Genomic DNA, 22,238 nt, shown 5'->3' with positions numbered 1-22,238 from the left:
TCGGTTTAATCTGATCCTTCAGAACAGCCGCCCCCTAATTGGTCCCAACCTAATTAGTTAAGCAGAGACAGATTAACCGCACTGTCTACCACTCAAGGGTTCGCTGTAAGGGTCAGTCAACTCACAAAGTCATAGGGTCATGGTCATCATCGATTGTGTCTGGGAGTCGGGGCAGTTCTATGAGCCTCGCCACAGGACGGGTGTAAGTGCGCCCTTGGACGAGTACTTCAGCTGCTCGGACCTTGCCATCGGCACCGGTGATCACTTTGCTTACGCGGCCAGCCGGCCACATAGCTCTGGGTAGTGACTGGTCAATAATCATGACGACTGTTCCTTCCGTCAAATTGTCTCTCTCTTTTACCCACTTCTGGCGGGTCTGTAGAGACGGTAGGTAGTGCAGTAGGAAACTGCTCCAAAACTTGTCGGCTAATACTTGGCTGTACCTCCACATTCGTCGGCCGTTCGCTTCTTCAGGCCGGTACATTGTCTGGGGTAACGCGGGATCTAGCCGCCCCATCAGGAGGGTGTTGGGGGTGACTGGGTCGACATCTGCTACATCACTGGAGACGTAACCGAGGGGCTTTGAGTTCAATACTCCCTCAATCTCCGTGAGGACTGTCATTAGGACTTCTTCCGCCACAGTCTGGGCCCCAAGTACTGCGTACAGGGCTGTCTTTATAGAACGTACTTCTCGTTCCCAAGTTCCACCGAAGTGGGGTGCGTTTGGGGGGTTGAATTGGAAGTCAATCTGGGCTGGAGCGAGGTGGGTCTTAAGTTCTGGGCCCATAGCTTGGAAGCTCTCCCTCAGCTCTCTTTCTCCGCCTTTGAAGTTTGTCCCGTGATCGGACAATAATGTAGACAGTTTTCCTTTCCGTGATGTGAATCTTCGGAAGGCCATAAGGAATGAGTCTGTGCTCATGGTCGGAAGGAGCTCGATATGTATCGCTCTGGTGGTCATGCATTTGAATACAATACCCCACCGCTTCTCGGTGCCTCTTCCTTTCTTTATGTGCAGCGGGCCAAAACAGTCCATGCCTGTTGAGTGGAATGGCTTGTCGCCGAGTCGGAGGCGACATGGAGGTAGGTCAGCCATCCGTGGTATGCTGGGCTGCGCGCGCCACTTTCGGCAGTCTAGACAGGTTCGCTGGAAGCGTCGCACCGCCTCTCTTCCTTGAAGTATCCAGTAACGACGTCTGATCTCCGCGAAGACTCTCTCTGCTCCTGCGTGGTGTACATCCTCGTCGTATTTCTTTATAATCAGCTCTGTGACCTTGTGTCGGCTGTTCAATACGATCGGGTACTTAATGTCATCCGGTAAATTGGGGGCTCTCCGCAGGCGACCACCCACTCTGATGAGGGTATGTGTGTCACTCTCGGGGGCCAGATGAATCAATCTGCTGTCTGATGGGACGGGCTTTCCTCCCTGTAGACAGTCTAGTTCATCGGGGAACGAGTCTCTCTGGGCTCGTTGCAGTAGAAGCAGTTCTGCTTCCTCGTAGTCAGCTGCTGACATATCAGCGGGGGACTGAATCTCTGGGTGGTGCCGCAGGAATGTCCGTTGCTGCGCACTCTCTATGGTAATGCAATCGTCTATGTTGGGGTCTGCGGAGACAACAGTGCTCAATCCACAGAACATAGGTTTCTTATTCTCAGCCTCCTCGTCACTTGCTTCCCTCGGGGTGGGCGTGGGCCAATCTCCTTCCGGGAGCTTGAGGAATGCTGGTCCGTCACTGTAGATGTTACGACGGGTTAAGTCATCTAGGGACATTCCCCGGGTGATGACGTCAGCTGGGTTGTGTTTTGTATCAACATAGCGCCAGTTTGCTTCTCCGGTTAACTCTCCGGTTAACTCTTGAATCTCAGTGACTCTGACTCCCACGAAGACTTTGTATTTGCATGAATCCGATTTGATCCAGGCGAGTACTGTCGTGGAATCTGACCACAGGATTGTTCTATGCACCGGAATGGTGAGCTCACGTTGGATGAGCGTGGCTAGATGCGCTCCTGCGAGGGCTGCGCAGAGCTCTAGACGTGGGATAGACTGTTGCTTGCGTGGGGCTATTCTCGAGCGGGCGAGGATGAATGCTGTGTAGATCTCTCCCCCCTCTTCTTGGGCCCGCAAGTAGGCTACTGATCCGTAGGCGACCTCGGAGGCGTCACTGAAGACGTGTATATCCATTTTACATGTTTCTGGCCTCACCGTGGGTGGGAAGTAGCTTCGGCGTATATTAACGCCTGGGAGTGAGTGGAGTTCCATCTCCCACTCTCTCCAGGTGGATGCAAGGTGTGCGGGAATGGGGTCGTCCCAGCCCTGGTCCTTGTCCCACAATGCTCGTACAATCATCTTTGCCCTGGTGGTGTACGGTAGTATACATCCTAACGGGTCATATTGTCGGGCAAGTGTTCTGTACACACTCCGTCTGGTGGTCGGTATTGCCGTCGACCTTCCCTGCTCCGTGGTCAGGGGTTTGTGTCTATAGTGGAGCGAATCTGTTTTGAAGCGCCACACTAGTCCTAGTGTCATCTCTTGGGCTTCTCCTGGGATTGTGGCCATCCAGGTCTCGCTGCTCGCTGCCTTGTCCTCGGAGGAGAGGCTGCGCAGTACGTGCGGATCGCTGCTGGCCCACTGCCTGAGATCAAAGCCGCCTTTGATCAGAGAGGCGCGGAGTTTAAGTAGGAGAGCCTCGGCTTCTTCCTGGGTCGAAACGCTTTGTAGACAGTTACCTACGTAGAAGCTGTTCTTCACACTGTGTCGGACCTCTTCGTCCGCTGCTGGGTCCTCTGCGACATGTCTCTGTAGTGCAAATGTAGCACAGCATGGGCTGCATGTAGTTCCGAAAGGGAGGACTTCCCATTGGTAGATGGCTGGGTGCTCATCTCCTGGCCTCTCTCTCCATAGGAACCGCAACAGGGGCTTGTCCTCCTCTACTAATCTCACCTGCAGGAACATCCCTTTGATATCCCCGCTGATAGCCACCTTGTCCTGGCGGAAGCGGAGTAGTACGCCTAGTAGGGAGGGGCCGAGTGTAGGACCGGGCAATAGCTCTTTATTCAGATTTTGGGATCCGATCTGGTAGCTGCAGTTAAACACGATGCGGTCTTTGCCGTTGTGATGAACCTTGTGGTGGGGCACGTACCACGATTCAGTCGTCTGGTCGGCCTCTTTAATGTCAATCTTTGTGACGTGTCCCGCTGTGATGAGCTTCTCAATCTCAGCGCGGTATACACTTTCTTGGGCGGGGTCCTTGGCTAAGCGCCGCTCTGTGTTTAGTAGGTACCGCTCTGTGGCGTCTTTCTTTGCGTGAAAGGTAGGCATCCCTTCCCGCCGCAGGAGTGGCGTGGCGTATCTCAACACGCCGCTGACTGGGACTCTCTTTGTTCCCGTCTCGAGGAGGTTAATGGCGTAGATGTCGTCTTTAGAGCGAATGTCTTTCTTTTCGTTCTTAAAGGGCATTTGTTCTAAGGTCCATAGCCTCTCTACATGCTGCAGGAGTGCGGTGTCTCCCTCTGTGACTCGGGAGTGGAGACAGCTAGTGGCTGTGGTTCGGTTGAGAGATTTGGCGAGTGGGCCTTGGAGAGTCCATCCTAGGCGGGTCTCGACTGCTGCAGGACAGCCTCTGGGTCCGGTATGAACCCGGTCTATCGGGACAATGAGGTCTGCATGGTCGGAGCCTATCAACAGTGTCGGGGTAGCACCGTCTATGAGTGGGATCGGTAGCTTGCGTAGATGTACATATTTCTCCATCAGCTTGGCTACGGGGTATGTGTACCGCGACAGTCCTATTTCTTGGCTGGTGAAAGCGTCTGTAATCCTGTACCGTCGCTCGGGCTGGCCGCTTGCTGCGATAGAGAATGAGACATTCTCGCCCTTTATCGTTTTCAAATCTCTTCTTATTGTCCGAATTGTCATTTGGTTTTCGCTCCCCCGCAGCCCTAGCTGGGCCGCAGCGGACGCGAGCAGAAGGGTCTTCTCTGACCCGTCATCAAGGACGGCGTAAGTGTCCATGACTTTATTCTGGTAGCTCAATGTCACACGGACTACCTTTAAGAGCACTCTGGCTCCGCTGCTGCTGGCGGGGTCGATGTACATGACGCTTGCTTTGCTGCTTGATGGTGCGGGTGGAGGCCGCCGTCTGTTACTGTCGTGGAGTATGTCCAGATGGGCTCCATCGCACCGACTGCACTTTTTCTTTAAGCGGCATTCGGCTGCCATGTGTGATCGCGCACAGCGAAAACAGCGTCTGTTGGACTTTATCCATTGACTCGCTTCCTCCGCATTCATCTTGGGGAATGAGTCACATTGTGACAGCCAGTGTTCTTTCTCACAGTAGGGGCACACTATCTTCCACTTCTCCTTTCTTGAGGGGGTACTGTGGCTCCTACTGCTTGGCACTGACTCCGATTGGTGCATGACAGTCACCGATCTTCTTCCATCATTTAGTCTCCTGGTTCCTTCTCTGGAGCCAGGGGTGCTCCGTCCGAATGTATCTAGCCGTAAGCTGCTGACTTCTCTCGCCAGGAAGTCGGCTAGATCGAGGAGGTTCGGTTCGGGGCCATTAGGGTCTCGGTGGTCTCTCTGCCGCCTAAAGCGCTCCTGTCGGGCGGGCGGTAGCTTCTCCAAGATCCTCTCTACATTTGAGTTGGCGTATAGTTCATGCCTACCCTTTTCCCTCTGCGCTCCCAGCATCCCTACCAGGGACTGCACTCTGATGGACAGGTCGTCCAGTGCTCGATTGTCTGTTGCTGGGGGTAGGCGGTCGATGTGCCTGATCTCCTGGATCACGTAATCCCATATACGTCCATATCTCTGGTCCAACGCTACCAGCGCTGCGGTGTATGGGGTCGTGGAAGTGGCGTAGGCGAGCGCTATGTTGTGCGCGCGGGGTACCTTTAAATGCTTCAGTAGTATCGCGTATTTATGGCGTTCATCAATGACATCCACCAACATTGTCTCCAGACACATGCGGAGCTCCGTATACTGGGCCCGGTTGTCCTGGGTGAAGTCTGGTACCATAGGTGTGCCAATGTATGACGCGGATTGTTGATACATCGGCGAGCGTTGGGGGAGAGGCCTCCTAGGCGAGTCTCCTCCTGCTCCTTGGCGTGGGCTGGTACCGGCTGTGTACCATGGCCCGCTGGTCCAGGTGCTGTTCCTCGGTGCGGGTCGTGCGTCGTGCTCACCCGTGAATAGCGTCGGGGGTCTGTAGCGCAGCTCCGCGGGGGTATAGCCTGGGCTGTACTGGACCTCCTGGTCCGGTAGAGTACTGTGCTGTCGTCGGGCGTGGTTCTCCTCCTCTTCCTCTTCGTCTTCCGTTAGGTCATCCAGGGCTTGTAGTCTCTGATTTAGCCTCTCCGCAGTATATGCTGCTCCTTCCCGGTGGCTGGGTCTCGCTTGGACCGGTTGGGGAAGGGGGTCTGCGGGGGGTATAGAACTCGTCTGTTGGTCAAGTTCAGGGTCGCTTACTCGGCTAGGGGATGCCGCCCTGGAGTGATGTCTAGACGAGTTCCTGGAGCCTCTGGTGGAGGGAGGGGGTGTTGTCCTTCTGATCAGCTGTTCTATTAGTTGCGCTTGTGCTCTGTCGCGCTCGGCTTCGCGCTTGGTGAGATCCGATTCTCTCTGGGCACCGGTGGCGGCGCGCTGGGCGTCGGCCCGGTCTCTTGCCATATTCTCTTCCATCTGAATGCGTCTTATTTCCAGGCGTATGTGCTCTTCTTCGCTCCGTTGCTGTATCTGCAATCGATCGCGTTCACCCTGGAGTCTATCGCGTTCAGTAGAGGCTTTCAGGCTGACGAGGAATGCCTGCTGTAGTGTCCTCTCTGCCTCGCTGGGAGAAGACGGTTGTATAGGGGAGCCGTCCCTTGGGGTACTCCGTGCGGAGTCTTGGAGCTCTATCTCCACGGTGCTCTCCTCATCTTCTTCCGTGCCGAGTTCTCTCTCGGTAGTGTTGTCTTCCTCCCGGGACTCGTCGGGGACTACTTCTTCGGTATTGGCGGGGTGTAAAGTCATGTCTGGTTCCCCCTGGTCCCCACTGTGAGCTTGGTCAGTTACATTAGAACCCATAGGGGCCTCTATGGTCGGGGTAGCCTGGTCGTTAGGGTTAGACATAATTTTACTTTCTAGTTTTACCGCGTTTACTGTTGGTAGAAGACTAGGTTGTTGACTGACAGCGTAAGCCTCTAGGTACTGAGGGAGCTGTCGTTTGCGCCGCGGGCGTTGTTGGTTAGGAGGATCGTTTCGTGGAGTGTTCATCATAGGCCATTTTAATATTAATAACACTATATTAATATTACACTGATTACCCTCCGGCTCGAAGGACCAATTGTAACTGAGGGGTACAATTCCCTGACTGTATGGTTAGATATGATACTTACTACCACTACCTCTTGTACTTTAGACTCTGGCCACCCAGTACTAGGTATGAATATGTTGAACACTCCCACCTGATAAACGGATCCAACACAAATGTACCAAATCGAAAGTTTGAGTTTTAATACATAGCAAAAGGTATGTACAACGATCACTTAATTACATTTATGATTTGAAATAGTATGCACTTTTATGGCAAATGAGTATTCGTAGGTAGATCAATATCGAATGTCCAATCTCTGATTGCGCAGGAAGCAAATATACAACCTGGAATATTTAGGGAACAATAGCGATGATACTTGAATGATTATATAGCTGGATACACTAGGGGAAGGTTCCGACTGCTTGTAGGACAGCTGGAGGGGGGGGGGGGGGGTTAGAGAGTCACTGGCTGGATCCCGTCTGGCCGAGGGTATCTTGGGAGAGTCCACAGTTGTGCGACACGGTGCCCAACGATCCTCGATCCACAGATGAATGCAGTTGGACCCTCTGTGGCCGGCGTCCTCCGGTCCACGACGGAGAGACGTGAGGCGACCTCACTGTGCAGAGCGCCGTCTCACCTGTCGTCCTCTCCGGGGGGGGGTATTTCCAACACACCGCAGTGTTGGCCTTTATCCATAGAATAATCAAAGTACTCAAAGCATAATCCAAGCCGGGGAAGGCTAGCCGTCGTCGGTAGAATAATCCAATATACAGGTCCACTCGCTCTTTGGCCTGGAGCTCCTCGGGTGCAGCTTCACGTGGGGTCAACCACCCTGGATAAGCGTCCAGCTGATGCCCGAAACGATGGGGGTGCTGATTACTATAGAACTCTTACCGCACGAGGCACTATATATGAATAGACTATTATTAGCTTAATAGAATACGTCCAACTCGACGATATAGTGCCAAATATGACTATTCAAATATTAATATACACGATGTCTCAATGCCGATACTGGGCCGAATTGGCCTTACTGCCCACACGTGGTTCGCGGGGAGGCTTTTGCGTCTGTCACTCTGTTGGAGGGTAAGGAACTGGACTAAAAGAAAGTTCTACTTTAATAGCGCAGTATATATACGCACTATGAATAAATAGTACCATTAGTGGTGCGGTAGACATATTCCTACGCGGAACTAGGACTTGTCCATACATGTTGAGCGGTACGATTGAACTTGGTCTGAGGGGTATGGCGACCTGGCACCAAGGTCTCGTCCAATGGTAGAATGGAGACTATTATGGGATGTTCAGTAGACTAGAAGGGATATTCAATGCATATTGTACAAGGAATATACAGGGGATATCAGGGGATATACAAATACAATTAAATATATATATATAAATAAATATATATATTCGGTTTAATCTGATCCTTCAGAACAGGTACAGTACAGCTCAATACATACAATTGTTAAGGGGATGCAGACCAGAGAAAGACTTTCGTCTTGTTTACATCAGGGTCCCCCATTTTCAATTCATCATATGACACACACGACATACAGTTATGTAACAGTACTGCTACATCTATACATTTATGACATACCAGATTTGCAAATACAGTACTGTTTGTGATACAAAAAGTGTCCAGAAAAAGAGTTATATACATTTGACATAGAAACTGTACATTGGAGGAGGTTATAATAATTATAATAATTTAGGACCTGCTCAGAGGTCATCAATCGGCACACATGCGATGCATGCATGCAATTCGTATCTGCGATTAACCCATCCCGTCGTCCTTCCCCCCCAAGGGCAGCCGGGAGCAGACAGGCGTCAATGTGAGCCGCGCCAGGGGACCAATCCAAGTGCTCCTGTCCGTCTTCGTCAAGGACGCCACAGCGTTAGCGATCTATTGTTGTGCATGTTTTTCCATTGGGTTTATCTTATCGGGGGGGGGAAACCCTTGCGAGCACGGGGAGAACATGCAAACTCCACACAGAAACGCCTGGGAGATACCCCACCTGGGTAACTGGCATCATGGAAACCTGGTCCCCAAGCGGGAATCGAACCCTGGACATTCTTGCTGTGAGGTGACAGTGTTAACCACTACACCACCGTGCCGAGGTTCGGTAGGTGGGGTGGGGTTGGGTGGGTGGGGCTGTACATTGGAGGTGGGGGGGGGGACACACACTGTACACTGTACATTGGAATACTGACAAAGCCATACTTGGTCTTTACTGTACAACTGGGTTAGGACATTTGTAGGGGCCAGTTTCGAATTGCAGTCTCCCGTAGGTGTTCTTTGAGAGTGTTTTGTTTACCAGTGTTGTGGCTATGTTTGTGAAGAAGGTGTTTAAGTAATTGGCTACATCCAGTTTGTCTGTGATGAGCGTGTTGTCCGTCTTTATGTTTATGTTTGAGAACCTGGTTTTAAGTTTTTTACTGCAGCCTAGTTGATTATTGAGTAATTTCCAAAGTTCACATGGTTTATTTGAGTTTTCCTCAGTTTTGTCATTGATGACATTTTTTTTAGCAGTTTTTATCATGGAGTTTACGTCATTTCTTAGTCTGTTTCTTTCTAGTTTGAGTTCAGTCACGTGGGCTTGGAGTTCACTGCTCGTGCTTTTGGTAAGCTTTGACTGACTTTTACGAAACTCAGAGAATTTTTTGTCTCTGGCTTTCATAGCGGTCAGTATTTCAGTGTGCATCCATGGCTCAGCGCGATTTTTTACCCTGGTGGTTCTTAGGGGGGCCATGTTGTTTAGTATTGTTGAGAATTTGGTTTTGAAGCCAGGTTTCTTCAACCAGTGTACCATTGAGCTCATCTGACCAGTCCAGGCTCTTCAGTTCAAGGTTAAAGGCCTCGCTAGAGTAGGTTTTGAGGTCTCTAGATGTGACTGTTTTGGGACAGCCAGCCTTTTGCTTTAGCTTTTTGCGGGTACAGAATATCATATAATGATCACTTAACCTGCATGCTATAACCCCTTTATTGGAGATCTTGGACTTGTCAGAGGTCAGAATGAGGTCAATGGTAGTCTGAGTTGATTCACATACCCTTGTGGGTTGGGTAATTAGCTGGCTGAGGCCGTGCAGATCACAAAACCTACTGAAGGCCTTGAAGACAGGTGCTGCTTTACGTAGCATGTCCGTGTTCCAGTCCCCAATAAGGATTTTTTTCTACGCCATCCACCCCAGCTAGACACCCATCAAGTGTGTCATAGAAGCCACTATGTTCTGGCGGTCTATAGATTGTGCCTAGTACTGATTTTGCCCTTTCAAATAAGATTTCAATCCATACAGTTTCAATCTCGTCATGGTTAAGGTCAGTACGGTTGATGAATTTGGTATCTTTGTGAATATACACACAGACGCCACCTCCATACTGGTTTCTATCCCTCCTGACTATTGAGTAGTTCTCGATTTCAATCTCTGGATCCTGAACAGATTAGTCTAGTTTTGTCTCTGTGAAACACAATATGTTAGCCTTACCATTTAAAAACAAATGTCTGATTTCAGCCAGTTTGGGTCTCAGGCGTTTTTGTGTTTAAGTGAAATATGTGAAGTCCATTTGTGTTCGTTATTCGGTTTATGTCGTCTAGCTCAAAGTGTTGATTGACTGTGGTGTCTGGTTGTTCTTGTGGCGGTAGGTGGGGAGGGGGGGATGGGGACACCAGCCGTCACCACACAGGAGTTTGGTGGAACATGTGGAGGAGGTGCAAGAGCGGATGGCCACCTTGTGGCCACTGGTAAGAGACCACATGTCAAAAGCCCAGCAGGCCCAAGCCAGGGTCTACAATCGGGGAACCCAACCCAGAGAGTTTCAGTCAGGGGATAGAGTGTTGGTGTTGGTTCCCACCTCTGAGTGTACATTTATAGCCAAGTGGCACGGACCATATGAAATTATGGAAAAGGTAGGGCCGGAGAATTATAGAGTGCGACACCCGGGGAGGCGGCCTCCGGTAAAAATATACCATGTCAACCTTTTGAAAAAGTGGGTCGCCCGGGAGGCACTGTATTCTTGCACCCCACCACAGATACCAGTCTGGACCCAACCACTTGAAGTCCCCATGGGAGACCAACTCAGCGTTTCCCAGAAGAATGACCTAAGGGAGCTGGTGGAACGCCACCGGGATGTGTTTTCCATGGAACCGGGAAGAACTGGGGTAACTGTACATTGGATTATCGACGAAACCTTACTTGGTCCCAAGAAGAGGGTCTTGTGTATTATTGGGTTAGGACATTTACTGGCGCCAGTTTCTAATTGCATTCTCCCGTAGGTGCTCTTTGAGAGTGGTTTTGAAAGTGGGTAGTGATTCACATTCCTTTACAGCTGTGGGTAGGGCGTTCCACATTGATGTGGCATAATTGCGAAACGTGTTTAATCCCTTGTTTGAGCCGAATCTGGGTTTAACATGATTTGTGGAGCTCCCTCTGGTGTTGTGGTCGTGGTATTCACTGACCTTTGGGAAGTATTTTGACATGTACATGGGTACCTTAGTCATGTAGTGTATCTTGTAGACCAGGCCCATTGCAAGTTGCTGTACTCTGTCGTCTACTCTAAGCCATCCTAGGTTGTCAAAGTGGGCAGGGGTGAGGTGGGTTCTACAATAAGTGAGACAAACAACATACAGTGGCAGTGATGGATGATTGTTATGCAGTGATGGATGATTGTTATACAATCTATGACAATGTGTCCATGAAAGTACCACAAATCATTTCTATTTGGCCATCAGTTAAATCACAGACAAACACCTGCATATACAGTTGGCGATACACGACTGCCATGCATGGAGGTTCATGCTGCACAGTTCATATCAAACACACTTTGAACATGGCCTTGGAAAACGTGTGTGAGCAAAGGTTCGCATCATTGAATTTTAAACAGTAAAATGAGGAAATGAAACCGTAAGGAATCGTATTCTATTGTGGAGTTTGGAGGTTCGTACCTCAAATTGAAAAGTAAAAGCAGGGAGCAAACTATTTGTGCAAATCTGCTGCCACGATTGCAAGAAAAAGTGTATGAAATGTCAACTGTCACATTTTTGCACACAGATTTGATACACATACACGCATACACACCCACAACATGTCCCCAATTATCTCAGTAAAAAGTAACCTATAAATCCAACATGTCTTTAATCCCATCTCCCCTGAGGTCCTGCTGCTATTCCCATGTCAGCAGCTGGGTGTGTCAGGACCTGATCACCTTGCAGGCAAAGCAAAGTCGTCTGACGGGCTGGGCTGCTCAGACCCTTCCCAGCAGTGTGGGGGGGGGGGGGGGGGGGGGGAGCCAGATGGAGACTCCTCCAATCTCAGAGGACGGGGATAGGGGGTGTGTGGAGCCCAGAGGGAGACTCCTCCCCTCTCCGAAACATATAAGAACCTACGGCAGATGAGGAGAAGGCACTCAGAGGGAACTTGACTCTGTTGAGGCCCAATCCTCCTCTCTCTGCACCCTTCCCACTCTCCTTCACCGCAGCCATGTCTTACAAAAGTGCCTCCTATCAGGTGTCAAGCAGCAGCGGCGGCGGCGGTGGCGGCCTGAGCTTCGGTGCTGGTGGTGGCGGCCTGAGCTTCGGTGCTGGCGGTGCTGGCGGCGGCGGCAGCAGGAGGATCTCTGGTGGAGGATTCACCAGCCAGTCCGTAGGCGGCGGCGGTGGTGGCAGCCGCATATCCATGAGGCAGTCAGCCTATGGTGGTGGAGGTGGAGGCGGCGGTGGAGGCGGCGGCGGTCTTGGAATGGGCTTCAGCGCCAGGAGCTCTGGAGGTGGCTTCGGTGGCCTGGGAGGAGGTTTCGGCGGTGGAGGTGGAGGCCTGGGCGGTGGTGGCGGAGGAGGCTTCGGTGGCCTGGGAGGAGGTTTCGGCGGTGGTGGTGGAGCATTGGGCGGTGGTGGTGGAGGCTTTGGTGGATATGGACTTGGAGGAGGCATGGGAGGAGGCGGAGGCATGGGAGGAGGCGGAGGCATGGGAGGAGGCGGAGGCATGGGCGGTGTGCCCATGATCTCTGCCGTCACGGTCAACCAGAGCCTGTTGGCCCCCCTGAACCTAGAGATCGATCCCGACATCCAGCTGGTCAGGACCATTGAGAAGGACCAGATCAAGACCCTCAACAACCGCTTTGCTTCATTCATCGACAAGGTCAGTGACCCCTGTGCCCTACCCCCCCCCCCCCCCCCCCCCCTCTCTTGCTTACAAAATAGTGAAAAGAAGTGGAAAGTTATAGCCAAAGGCAATTGAAGTGATTCCATCTTGTGTCAAATGAATGGCGGTGTTCAGATGACTGGGTTTTAATAGAATTAATAGGGAAATATAGTAATGCTGGTTAGATGATGACTACGTTTTAATAGAAGTAATAGGAAAATATAGTAATGCTGGTTAGATGATGACTGAGTTTGAATAGAAGTATAGGAAAATATAGTAATGCTGGTTAGAACGATGACTGCACTGTCATAAAACATAAACATAAAAACATTCCATCGATGACAAATATACTTCAATACTGAAAGATAACCTTGCAAAAAAAAAAGGATTACTTACAGACAATTCTTACGATGGGGCAAGGATTACAACGGATAAAAACAACATGTTGATCTGCTGAGATCTCTTTTCCAACTGAAACTTGTGGTCCTATTTCCTGTTTATACCACATTCAACCAACAGGTGGTGTTAAAGCAAACCAAACCATTAAACAACTGCCTGGGAGGCAGAACACTCCCCGCCTGGCATCTGTGATGCCACTATTAAACGTGTACACTATAATACACATTAACTTAACCTTCAGTCCTCTTTAGGCAAAAGAAGAATGATTTCTGAGACAGGTCTCATGAATGTCTTTGAACTTCCTTGAGTTGTGGTCTTTACTTCAACCTTACTTACCTTTCCACCTTTCCATCCTGGCTGGGAAGGTGGAAGTTACCAGTGCCATAGGCCACTCGTCTTTCAACAGCACATTATTGCGGGAGACACCACCTTCGGGGATGGAAGCGAGCTGCCTTTGGAGTTGGTATTTCTGACCTGTTGGTGAGGATTTGATTGCACTCGATCAGTGGTGGTAACGTGAGGGTAGTTCCTCCATTCACTGGCTCGATCTGGAAGCCTTCCGCCTTTCTTCCAGACTTTTGAATTCTGGCCTTGCTAATGAGCGGTTACTCTGGTCATCGAGTACAGCTTACATTTTGACTGCCTTGTGACGCTGCCCCTGGGGAACGACTTGAACCAGACATATTTTAGAGCAGGACATTGCTGGCTGCTCTTCGCCACAAACCTCAGTGCAGTGTGAGGCGACAATAAGATCTTCTCCCTCCTCGTTATCCTCTGGTGCCGGGGTTGGAACTTTAGGTGCTTGTGGTGCTGGACCAGGATGCATAACCGCGATATGACGATCACTCTCACACTCATCGCATTTCACAGAGACTTTACAGTCCCTGGCTAAATGGGAGCATGATGCGCAACACTTGTAACATATCCCATTTTCGCAGAGGAAGGCCTTTCTCTCGTCAAGTGATTTTGCTCTAAATCCACGACACTTACTTAATGGGTGTGGTGTGTGATGGATTGGACAGTTCTTTCCTGGATTCTCAACTTGCTTTGGAAATATGTTTGTGTCCTGTTCAGTGTCTGGGGAGTCTTGTGGACTGAAACTGGGATTCTCCCTGTCTGATAGACTGGCCTATCTCTCACAGGAGGACTGTTGCTGGGGAGAGCAAAGCTTGGGTCATTCCTGATGCATGCTAAATCCAGTGAAGAAGGAGAATGGGGGAAAGAGACAGTTATTTTCGCCTTTGGGGCATATGGAAGTTTCTCTACTATAGGACTGATGCCGCAAGCGGTGTCCAGGAAAGCCAACCCGGGTAGGTATCCATCCTCCTTTGCAGACTGGAACTCCATAAGGATGTCTCCAAGCTCCATGACTTTGATATAGTCCTTACTGGAGATCCTAGGAAACATATCCAGTTTCTTGAAAAGGGTATTTTCAATTACCTCAGGTGAAGCATAACACCTACTTAGTCTATCCCATGCTTTCCTCAGTGCTGCCTCAGGATTATTGATGTGTACCTGACGCATTCTCCTGACATTGTGGGATGATTCCTTGCCTAGCCACTTGGTCAAGAGGTCCAATTCTTCACTGACCCGAAAGCTCTCAGGTTGGTCATCAAACTGATTGAGTCCTGTTGTCACTAGCTCCCGATGTGCGAAGTATTTAACAAAGTCTGTTATCTCAGGGGTTTTAGCTGGTTCAACTGATGGCGTGTGGTAATGAGTATAGGGTCGAGCTGAAGGGTTCATATTTTGGATATGTGGCCTATCTTCATCCCGATAGGTCTTGTTGGCATGATGAAGTCCTTTGGAGCGAGTCATGTGGAAAGATGTGACATGCTCTTCAGGCAACATGACAGGCTTCTGGGTAGGTTGCAAATCCCCATATGCAGTTCCCCATGTGATTAGGCTGCCATCAGGTTAAATAGGCAAAGGGGCAGGGACATCATGACACAAGGTTTTATGTAACTCATTCTCTTGTTTTACATAGGCACTTGTGCAGTCATCAATGTCTCTCTCTAAGGATGTCTTCCTGCCTTTGCTGGGCGGTGTTCTAACCTGCTGTTCAGCTGCCTCCAAGACAGCAGATGGCAGATGGCAGCAGATGCCTCTCTCTGGAGAGCCAAGGCTCCCAATGCGGCATCCAGTCTCGCCACCTTGGGTCTCTCTCTCAGCCAGCTCATGTTTTAATTTGACCTCTTTCTCTGCGAATGATGCGCATACACGTTCTGCCTCTGCCCTTGCACGGGCCCTTGTTGCTGTAGTGGCTGAAGATGTAGATGTGTGACCACTGCTTGCGCTGACTTGCGAGCTTCTGTCGTTCTCTTTGGAAGGGTCCATGATGCTGTTTTACATGCTGTGATTGATCTGTTGAAGGGATCGACGTTGCACCAGCTGTCTTTAGCTGACGCTTTTATCCAAAGTGACTTACAAGTTTTGTACAACAAGACAGCAGGAAGGGTACAACTCTATCAGCTGAGTAACAATGTTGATCAAAGTGTTGAGTGCTACAGTGTAGGTTAGTATATTAAGTGCATGACAGTAAAGTTAGTTAGGGTTAGAGTTTTTTTATTCTACCCCGGATGGCTAGTGAGAAAGCCCCCTTAGTGGTGTAGTGTATCTTGTAGACCAGGCCTATTGCAAGTTGCTGTACTCTGTCGTCTACTCTAAGCCATCCTAGGTTGTCAAAATGGGCAGGGGTGAGGTGGGTTTTAGGAGTAAGTTCAAGCAGTAGTCTGACCAGTTTGTTCTGTGATGTTTGTAGTCTTGTTTTTAGGGCCTTTGAGGTGCTTTGGTACCATGAGGTGCAAGCATAGTCGTAGTACCCTTGAATGAGTGCTCCTGTTCGAATCTTCAAGGTATTCTTGTTTACCAGAGAGGATATCCGGTACAAGAATCTTGTTCGTTGGTTGACTTTTTTGATTACATTGGTTGCCATTTTGTCACAGGAAAGATTTGCCTCTAGGATGGACCCCAGGTAGGTAATTTCATCTTTCCTTGTGACAATATTGTCACCCACTGAAACAGAGAAGCCGTTGGCCTTGCTGAGTTTGTTATTTGATCCAAAGAGAATGGACTGTTTTACCCAGGTTTAATGATAGTTCGTTATCAGCGAGCCAGGTGCAGATTCTGCCGAGTTCAGAGCTGAGGGCACATAAAGGCCCAGAGGCATGTGATTGGTCGGGCTCTATGGAAGAAAGTGCTGTAATTGCACAGGGTGAGGTAGACATGTTCATTCAGAACTATAGCACCCTGCAGACTAAGAAGTAGTAACATCAGGTTTAATAGCAGGGGATGGGCAAAGGTGTGACGCTGTGCCATACACAAAGACCACGCCTTAACCCCCACCACACACACAAACACACATATACAGACATGCTCTCACACACACACACACACACACACACACACACACACACACACACACACACACACACACACACACACACACACATGCTCAGAACTATAGCATCCTGCAGACTAAGAAGTAGTAACATCAGGTTTAATAGCAGGGGATGGGCAAAGGTGTGACGCTGTGCCATACACAAAGACCACGCCTTAACCCCCACCACACACACAAACACACACACACACGCACACATGCTCACACACACACACACATATACAGACATGCTCACACACACACACATGCACACATGCTCACACACACACATATACAGACATGCTCACACACACACACATATACAGACATGCTCACACACACACACACATGCTCACACACGCACACACACATGCACACATGCTCACACACAGACACACACACATACTGTATACAGACATGCTCACATACACACATGCACACACACACGCACATGCACACACGCTCACACACACATAAACAGACATGCTTCAACAATCTTCCCTGGATATGTGTATGTGTTGCAAACAAGGGACAGCATTTCCCATAATACATAAAACTCATAAACACATGAAGTTAACCGAATACCGTGCCTTGTGTATCCCTATCTAAGCTATCTCCTCTTCCTGTGATGTCTCCTCTTCCTGGCGTATAGGTGCGCTTCCTGGAGCAGCAGAACAAGATGCTGGAGACCAAGTGGTCACTCCTGCAGGACCAGACCACGACCCGCTCCAACATCGACGGCATGTTCGAGGCCTACATCGCCAACCTGCGCATACAGTTTGATGGACTTGGCAATGAGAAGGTCAAGCTGGAGGGAGAGCTGAAGAACATGCAGGGACTGGTGGAGGACTTCAAGTTCAAGTGAGTGTGTGGAATGGACGAGGATGAGAAGGAAGAGGAGGAGGAGGAGTGGAGGAAGAGATAGAGAGATAGATAAGTTGGGTATTTTCAGGATGGGGACCGGTTGAAGAAGTGAGTGTGCCTTGTTAAAAAGAACATGTTGTCTCAGCAAATATTTTAAAAAGTAACCTTGTCAACTGGCTAAACAGGAGAGAGAATCACGTTCCCTTCTATTTTGTTGACTTGACTCAAAAATTGAATAATTAAAAGAAATAATATATATTTTTCAACCACAAACTACTGGACCAGTTATTCTAACCCTCATCCATTACTTTCAGATATGAAGACGAAATCAACAGGCGTGCCAGTGTAGAGAATGAGTTTGTCCTCCTGAAGAAGGTGAGTGAAATTCAGCACACTGTTATTGGGAGATAGAAACGTCCATATCTCTATATCCACCTAATTACTGCACACCTTAATAGCCCCTTAAAATAACCTATTCAATAAGAAGTTAAGGTAAATTAAGAAACAACTTAAGTAGAATTGTGCTAAGGACTAAGTCAAATTAAGGGGCTACAATTCAGAATTCTACCCTTACAACCTCTAATTTAAACGAAACTCCTTAATTTACCATGACATTACTGATTAACGTGTTTAAGGGGTCAGCAATGTTTTAAATACCCTATGATTGTTATTAAGGGGTGTGTGCATAGGTTATGGCATTGTAAGCGTTTTAAGTGATTTATAAGACATTTTAAAGGATAATTGTTCCCTAGTAATATACCATATAAACCTATACAGTATAAGCATCAGCATAACTCCCTCTCTCTCCCATCTTTCTCCAGGATGTTGATGGTGCTTACATGGTCAAGGTTGAGCTGGAGGCTAGGTTTGATGCTCTTCAAGATGAAATCAACTTCCTCAGAGCAATCTACGATGCGGTGAGGACAATAAGCGCCTACTTATCCTCATCTCATCTCATCTCATCATTATCTGGTAATCCTATTCCTCATCAACCTTTTCCTTCTCCTCTAGGAACTCCAAGAGCTCCAGGGCCAGATCAAGGACACCTCAGTCATAGTGGAGATGGACAACAGCCGTAACTTGGACATGGACTCCATCGTTGCTGAAGTGCGCGCTCAGTACGATGACATGGCCAAACGCAGCCGTGCCGAGGCCGAGTCGTATTACAAAGCCAAGGTATGTGAAGACATTTATATCACTCAGATCAATGCCACCACACAGTACAATGATTGAACAGAGTCTAACATATTGAAATCCCCAATAACGTTGTAATCAACAAATGGATGTAGCTTGACATACACATAATGATCAAAACTCTATACAGTACTGTGCATTTACAGATTGGAAGGTACTCACTAGCCTGTGGCAATGGCTAATGGGGATCCGAATAAACTAAACTAAAGATCAAGCAATCATCAGCAATAATGTACCGGTATTTACCTCTCCTTCTCCCAGGTCGACGAGATCCAGACCTCAGCAGTGTCGTTTGGAGGTGATCTTCGCACCAGCAAGCAAGAGATTTCTGAGCTCAACCGAGCGATCAGCAAGCTCCAGAACGAGATCGAGGCAGTCAAGGCTCAGGTGAGGCTAGAGGCTAGAGGGCATCATTACTGAACCTCAGCTGGAAAATGTGTTTTGTTTTGTAAATTCAAAGTCTAAATAACTAAATGTAGGGTTACCGTACCACAGGAAGCAGACAACTTAGTTTACAGGACAATAACATCTAAGACAGAATTCTGTGCAAGCAGACAACCTAGTTTACAGCACAATAGAGACCTTTCCTGGATTGTTTATGTAACGGGGAAGCCCGTGAGTATATCCACAGTCACAGAAACAGGGGTGTTGACAAGTGACTGTGGCATTACGGGCTGGTAAGTTAAACTCACTTCCTCATAACAGGGTTAATAGGCGCATAGGTACGGTACATAGCAGTGGATTCACTTCTTAGTGCAGCGGCCTATGTCGCCGCCCGCAGAGCGGGAGCTCACCTGTTCGACTCCCCCTCGGAACATCAGATTTTAATACACAACGCAGAGGAGTCCGAACCGATCTGTCACATTTAGAATGCCCATTTGTCAACCATGTTGGAAAAAACGATGGTAGCAAATACTGAAACCAGCCAGTGAAGGCAAATTAGATATTTTAAGAAGTATACATTTACAGCTATGACCAATTTCCAACTATGGGCCTCTTCTCAACGTTCCAGCGTATCGCCTTGGAGGCCCAGATCACAGAGGCTGAGGAACGTGGTGAGATGGCCGTGCAGGATGCCAAGCTCCGCATCAGGGACCTCGAGGATGCTCTCCAGAGAGCCAAGCAGGACATGGCCCGCCAGGTCCGCGAGTACCAGGAGCTGATGAACGTCAAGCTGGCCCTGGACATTGAGATCGCCACATACAAGAAACTCCTGGAAGGAGAGGAGTCCAGGTAAAAAAAATAAAAATCTAGTACTACAGAGGAGAGTGGAGAGGATACTGAGAATGCTGCTGCCTGCACATGTCGAGTCAGAGTATAGGACTTGGGAGTTGGAGTCTATTTATGAAACATATTGTAAATATATTATTAGAAAAAATACAAAATATATGTCTCTCAAAGCTAATTCATGCATCTCTCCCGTCAGAATCGCTGCCGGTGGTCCAACAGCAACAGTCCACATCCAGACCGGTAAGTATTATGCTGCACTTCTCTATACTTGACTGTATAGACTCAAACTAGGGATGCCCCGATCACGTTTTTTGCCACAGATACCGATCACCGATCGTCGTGAGCCATATCGGCCGATACCGATCCAATACCGATCGTTTTTGATTAAAAAAATTTTTAAAATTATTTTATATAATTTTTTTTTTTTTTTATAAAATATATATATTATATAATTAAACTTGTACTTGTATTATCTGCGAGACATTGCCACCACGCAACAAGCTCCACTGTCTGTGTGTACTCTAGTAGCCTCCAGCTATGGCCAGGATTCTCCGGAGCTGCAGCTGGCCCTATGACTCGAGTAGCCTCGAGCTACGGCCAGGATTCTCCTGCGCTGCAGCTGGACCCTATTGGTATAACGTTACTGTGCTCAGCAAGCCCTCAGCTCGAATACGCGTCGAATCAGTGTTATAAGACATTGATATCAGGAGCTATCTGTAGCTACTGCTAGCCGGATATACTGTATAACGTTGATACAGCGCCTCAGTGAATTATTTAGTTCAATGGGACATTTAGTTTTGAACAGTGAACTAACTTGCGCTAACGTGAGCTAACAGAGTATCATACACGTCTCTACTAGACTATTGCTGGAGCATTTGTTGATATCAGGAGCTATCGGTAGCTGGCCGGCTAGATACCGTTCGGTTAGACAATGCCTCATCATGTATTAAACTAAAAGTGAATAGTTGACTGGGTTATTTTGTAACGGTAGCAGCTAACGTTAGCTCAGGGAGACGCCGTATTCCCATCCCACTAGACTAGACCCGTGTTTACATGCGTGCAGGAGGGGCTGGAGGGAGAAGCAGACGCCGCAGCGAGTGAGATCGGTTTTGACGGTAGCATCATCACCGATCACATATTTATACTGATTATCGGCCGATAACGATCGGTGGCCGATCGATCGGGGCATCCCTAACTCAAACCAATTCTCATTCATTAATTTATCTTGCATTTGTTTTCAGAGATATAAAAAATGTCTAGCACACTCTAGTCACTAGAACAATCAGATACATATATTAACTATATTAAGTATTTATTAAATACACAAAGGAAATGATTGTATACACAAAATAAATGGCGTGTGTGTCCAATCGCCATCTCCTCTCATGTCGCCTCTAATTGCAGCTGTGAGCGGCGGAGGTGGTGGTGGTGGCGGCGGCGGCGGAGGCGGTGGATTCGGCATGGGCGGTGGAGGCGGCGGATATGGCCTGGGTGGTGGCGGCGGCGGATACGGCCTGGGCCTGGGAGGTGGGGGCGGTGGCGGATACGGCCTGGGCCTGGGAGGCGGCGGCGGCGGCGGATACGGCTCGGGCTTGGCCGGCGGCGGCGGTGGCGGATACGGCGGTGGCAGCGGCTTGTCCCTCAGCGGCGGTGGTGGCGGGGGATTCGGCTATGGAGTGAGCAGCGGTGGCGGCGGCGGCAGCAGTGGCATTAGCATGTCTCGCTCCTCTACGGTGTCCTCCTCAAGAAGATACTAAATACCACAAGTCTATCTTTCTATCCCCCCCCCCCCCCTCTCCTTCACTTCCTCCCCTCATTCCAACCACTGCCCAAACACAGCCTTCCACAGCACACGCATTCACAAGCGCAGGCTAGTCATGATGTATTGGCTTGGATGTCGGACAGGTCCGTGTACTGGCACAGTGTTTGCTTCATGTATTGTCGCTCCCCTCTGCCACACCACATAACCCTCAGAGAGTCAGAGAACACCGAAAGTCAGAGGCAGAGAGATTATTATACCAAATGAAACCAACTGGCAACAGAGATGAATCTGTACACTCTATCCCAGAATCAGTCAGCCTGGCTGTCTTTTGGTTGCTACGGCAGCAATGCCATAGACTTGGTCGATCCGGTTGATAGCGGCAGACCCCTGTGTAATGTCATAACTAGAACCTCCTGTCCCGTCTCGCCCCGCCATTTTGTTGTGTGACATCATCAAAAGCAGCCTATATCTATAGTAACACTCCTACAGTGGTGACCCCATTCTCTCAGATTAGACATATTGCGCTCCTCCTTTTCTTCTCCCTCTCCTAAGGACAATGGGTTCTCCACTCAAGGTTTGCAGACAGTGTTTTTATTCTGCTTATTTTCACCTTTTCATTCTGACACAAAAAAAAAGCAAAAGGCTGACTGGTTGTGACCATGTTTATTGAATGTGATTGAATCTGTACCACCATCAATCCCTGAATAAATCTGGGTTCCATATTCAATTTGTTGGTCCTTGTTTCCTCTGTTCTTTGATGTACTCTATTATCCTTAGTATTCCCTTGCAGACATCTTGATAGGCAGACAACAAGTTATTATTGTTAATTGACAACCATACAGTAGGCATTATTTAAGCATTACATCACGCCAGCGTTTCCATTAGCCGGTAATTACCGGTATTTGACCGGCAAAATCTGTTGAAGTCCGACATATTTAATCTCTCCGGTCATAATGTCCGGTGAAAATAATTCCCTCTAAAC

The 22,238-nt window shown here is 48.8% G+C and overlaps 1 protein-coding gene across 1 annotated transcript in view; it reads left to right on the top strand.

The window, feature by feature from the left end:
* LOC311243964 (uncharacterized protein) overlaps window positions 1-21,983 on the top strand; it is a gene marked incomplete at its 5' end in the record, with an annotated part of 29,978 nt that extends 7,995 nt beyond the window's left edge. The window contains 10 exons of the mRNA XM_084333371.1: window positions 9,935-10,033; window positions 11,767-12,425; window positions 16,859-17,067; window positions 17,385-17,445; window positions 17,892-17,987; window positions 18,082-18,246; window positions 18,526-18,651; window positions 19,277-19,497; window positions 19,691-19,734; window positions 20,899-21,983. Of these exons, the coding sequence (XP_084189497.1) occupies window positions 9,935-10,033; window positions 11,767-12,425; window positions 16,859-17,067; window positions 17,385-17,445; window positions 17,892-17,987; window positions 18,082-18,246; window positions 18,526-18,651; window positions 19,277-19,497; window positions 19,691-19,734; window positions 20,899-21,251 (2,033 nt within the window). The 3' untranslated portion in view covers window positions 21,252-21,983. The remainder of the gene's footprint in view (window positions 1-9,934; window positions 10,034-11,766; window positions 12,426-16,858; window positions 17,068-17,384; window positions 17,446-17,891; window positions 17,988-18,081; window positions 18,247-18,525; window positions 18,652-19,276; window positions 19,498-19,690; window positions 19,735-20,898) is intronic.
* Between the last annotated feature and the right edge of the window lie 255 nt (window positions 21,984-22,238).

Source organism: Notolepis coatsorum, assembly GCF_963971535.1.
Source record: "Notolepis coatsorum genome assembly, chromosome: 17".
NCBI lineage: Eukaryota > Metazoa > Chordata > Actinopteri > Aulopiformes > Paralepididae > Notolepis > Notolepis coatsorum.
Note: the sequence above shows the minus strand (reverse complement) of the source record. Positions and strands in the feature narration are given on the sequence as shown.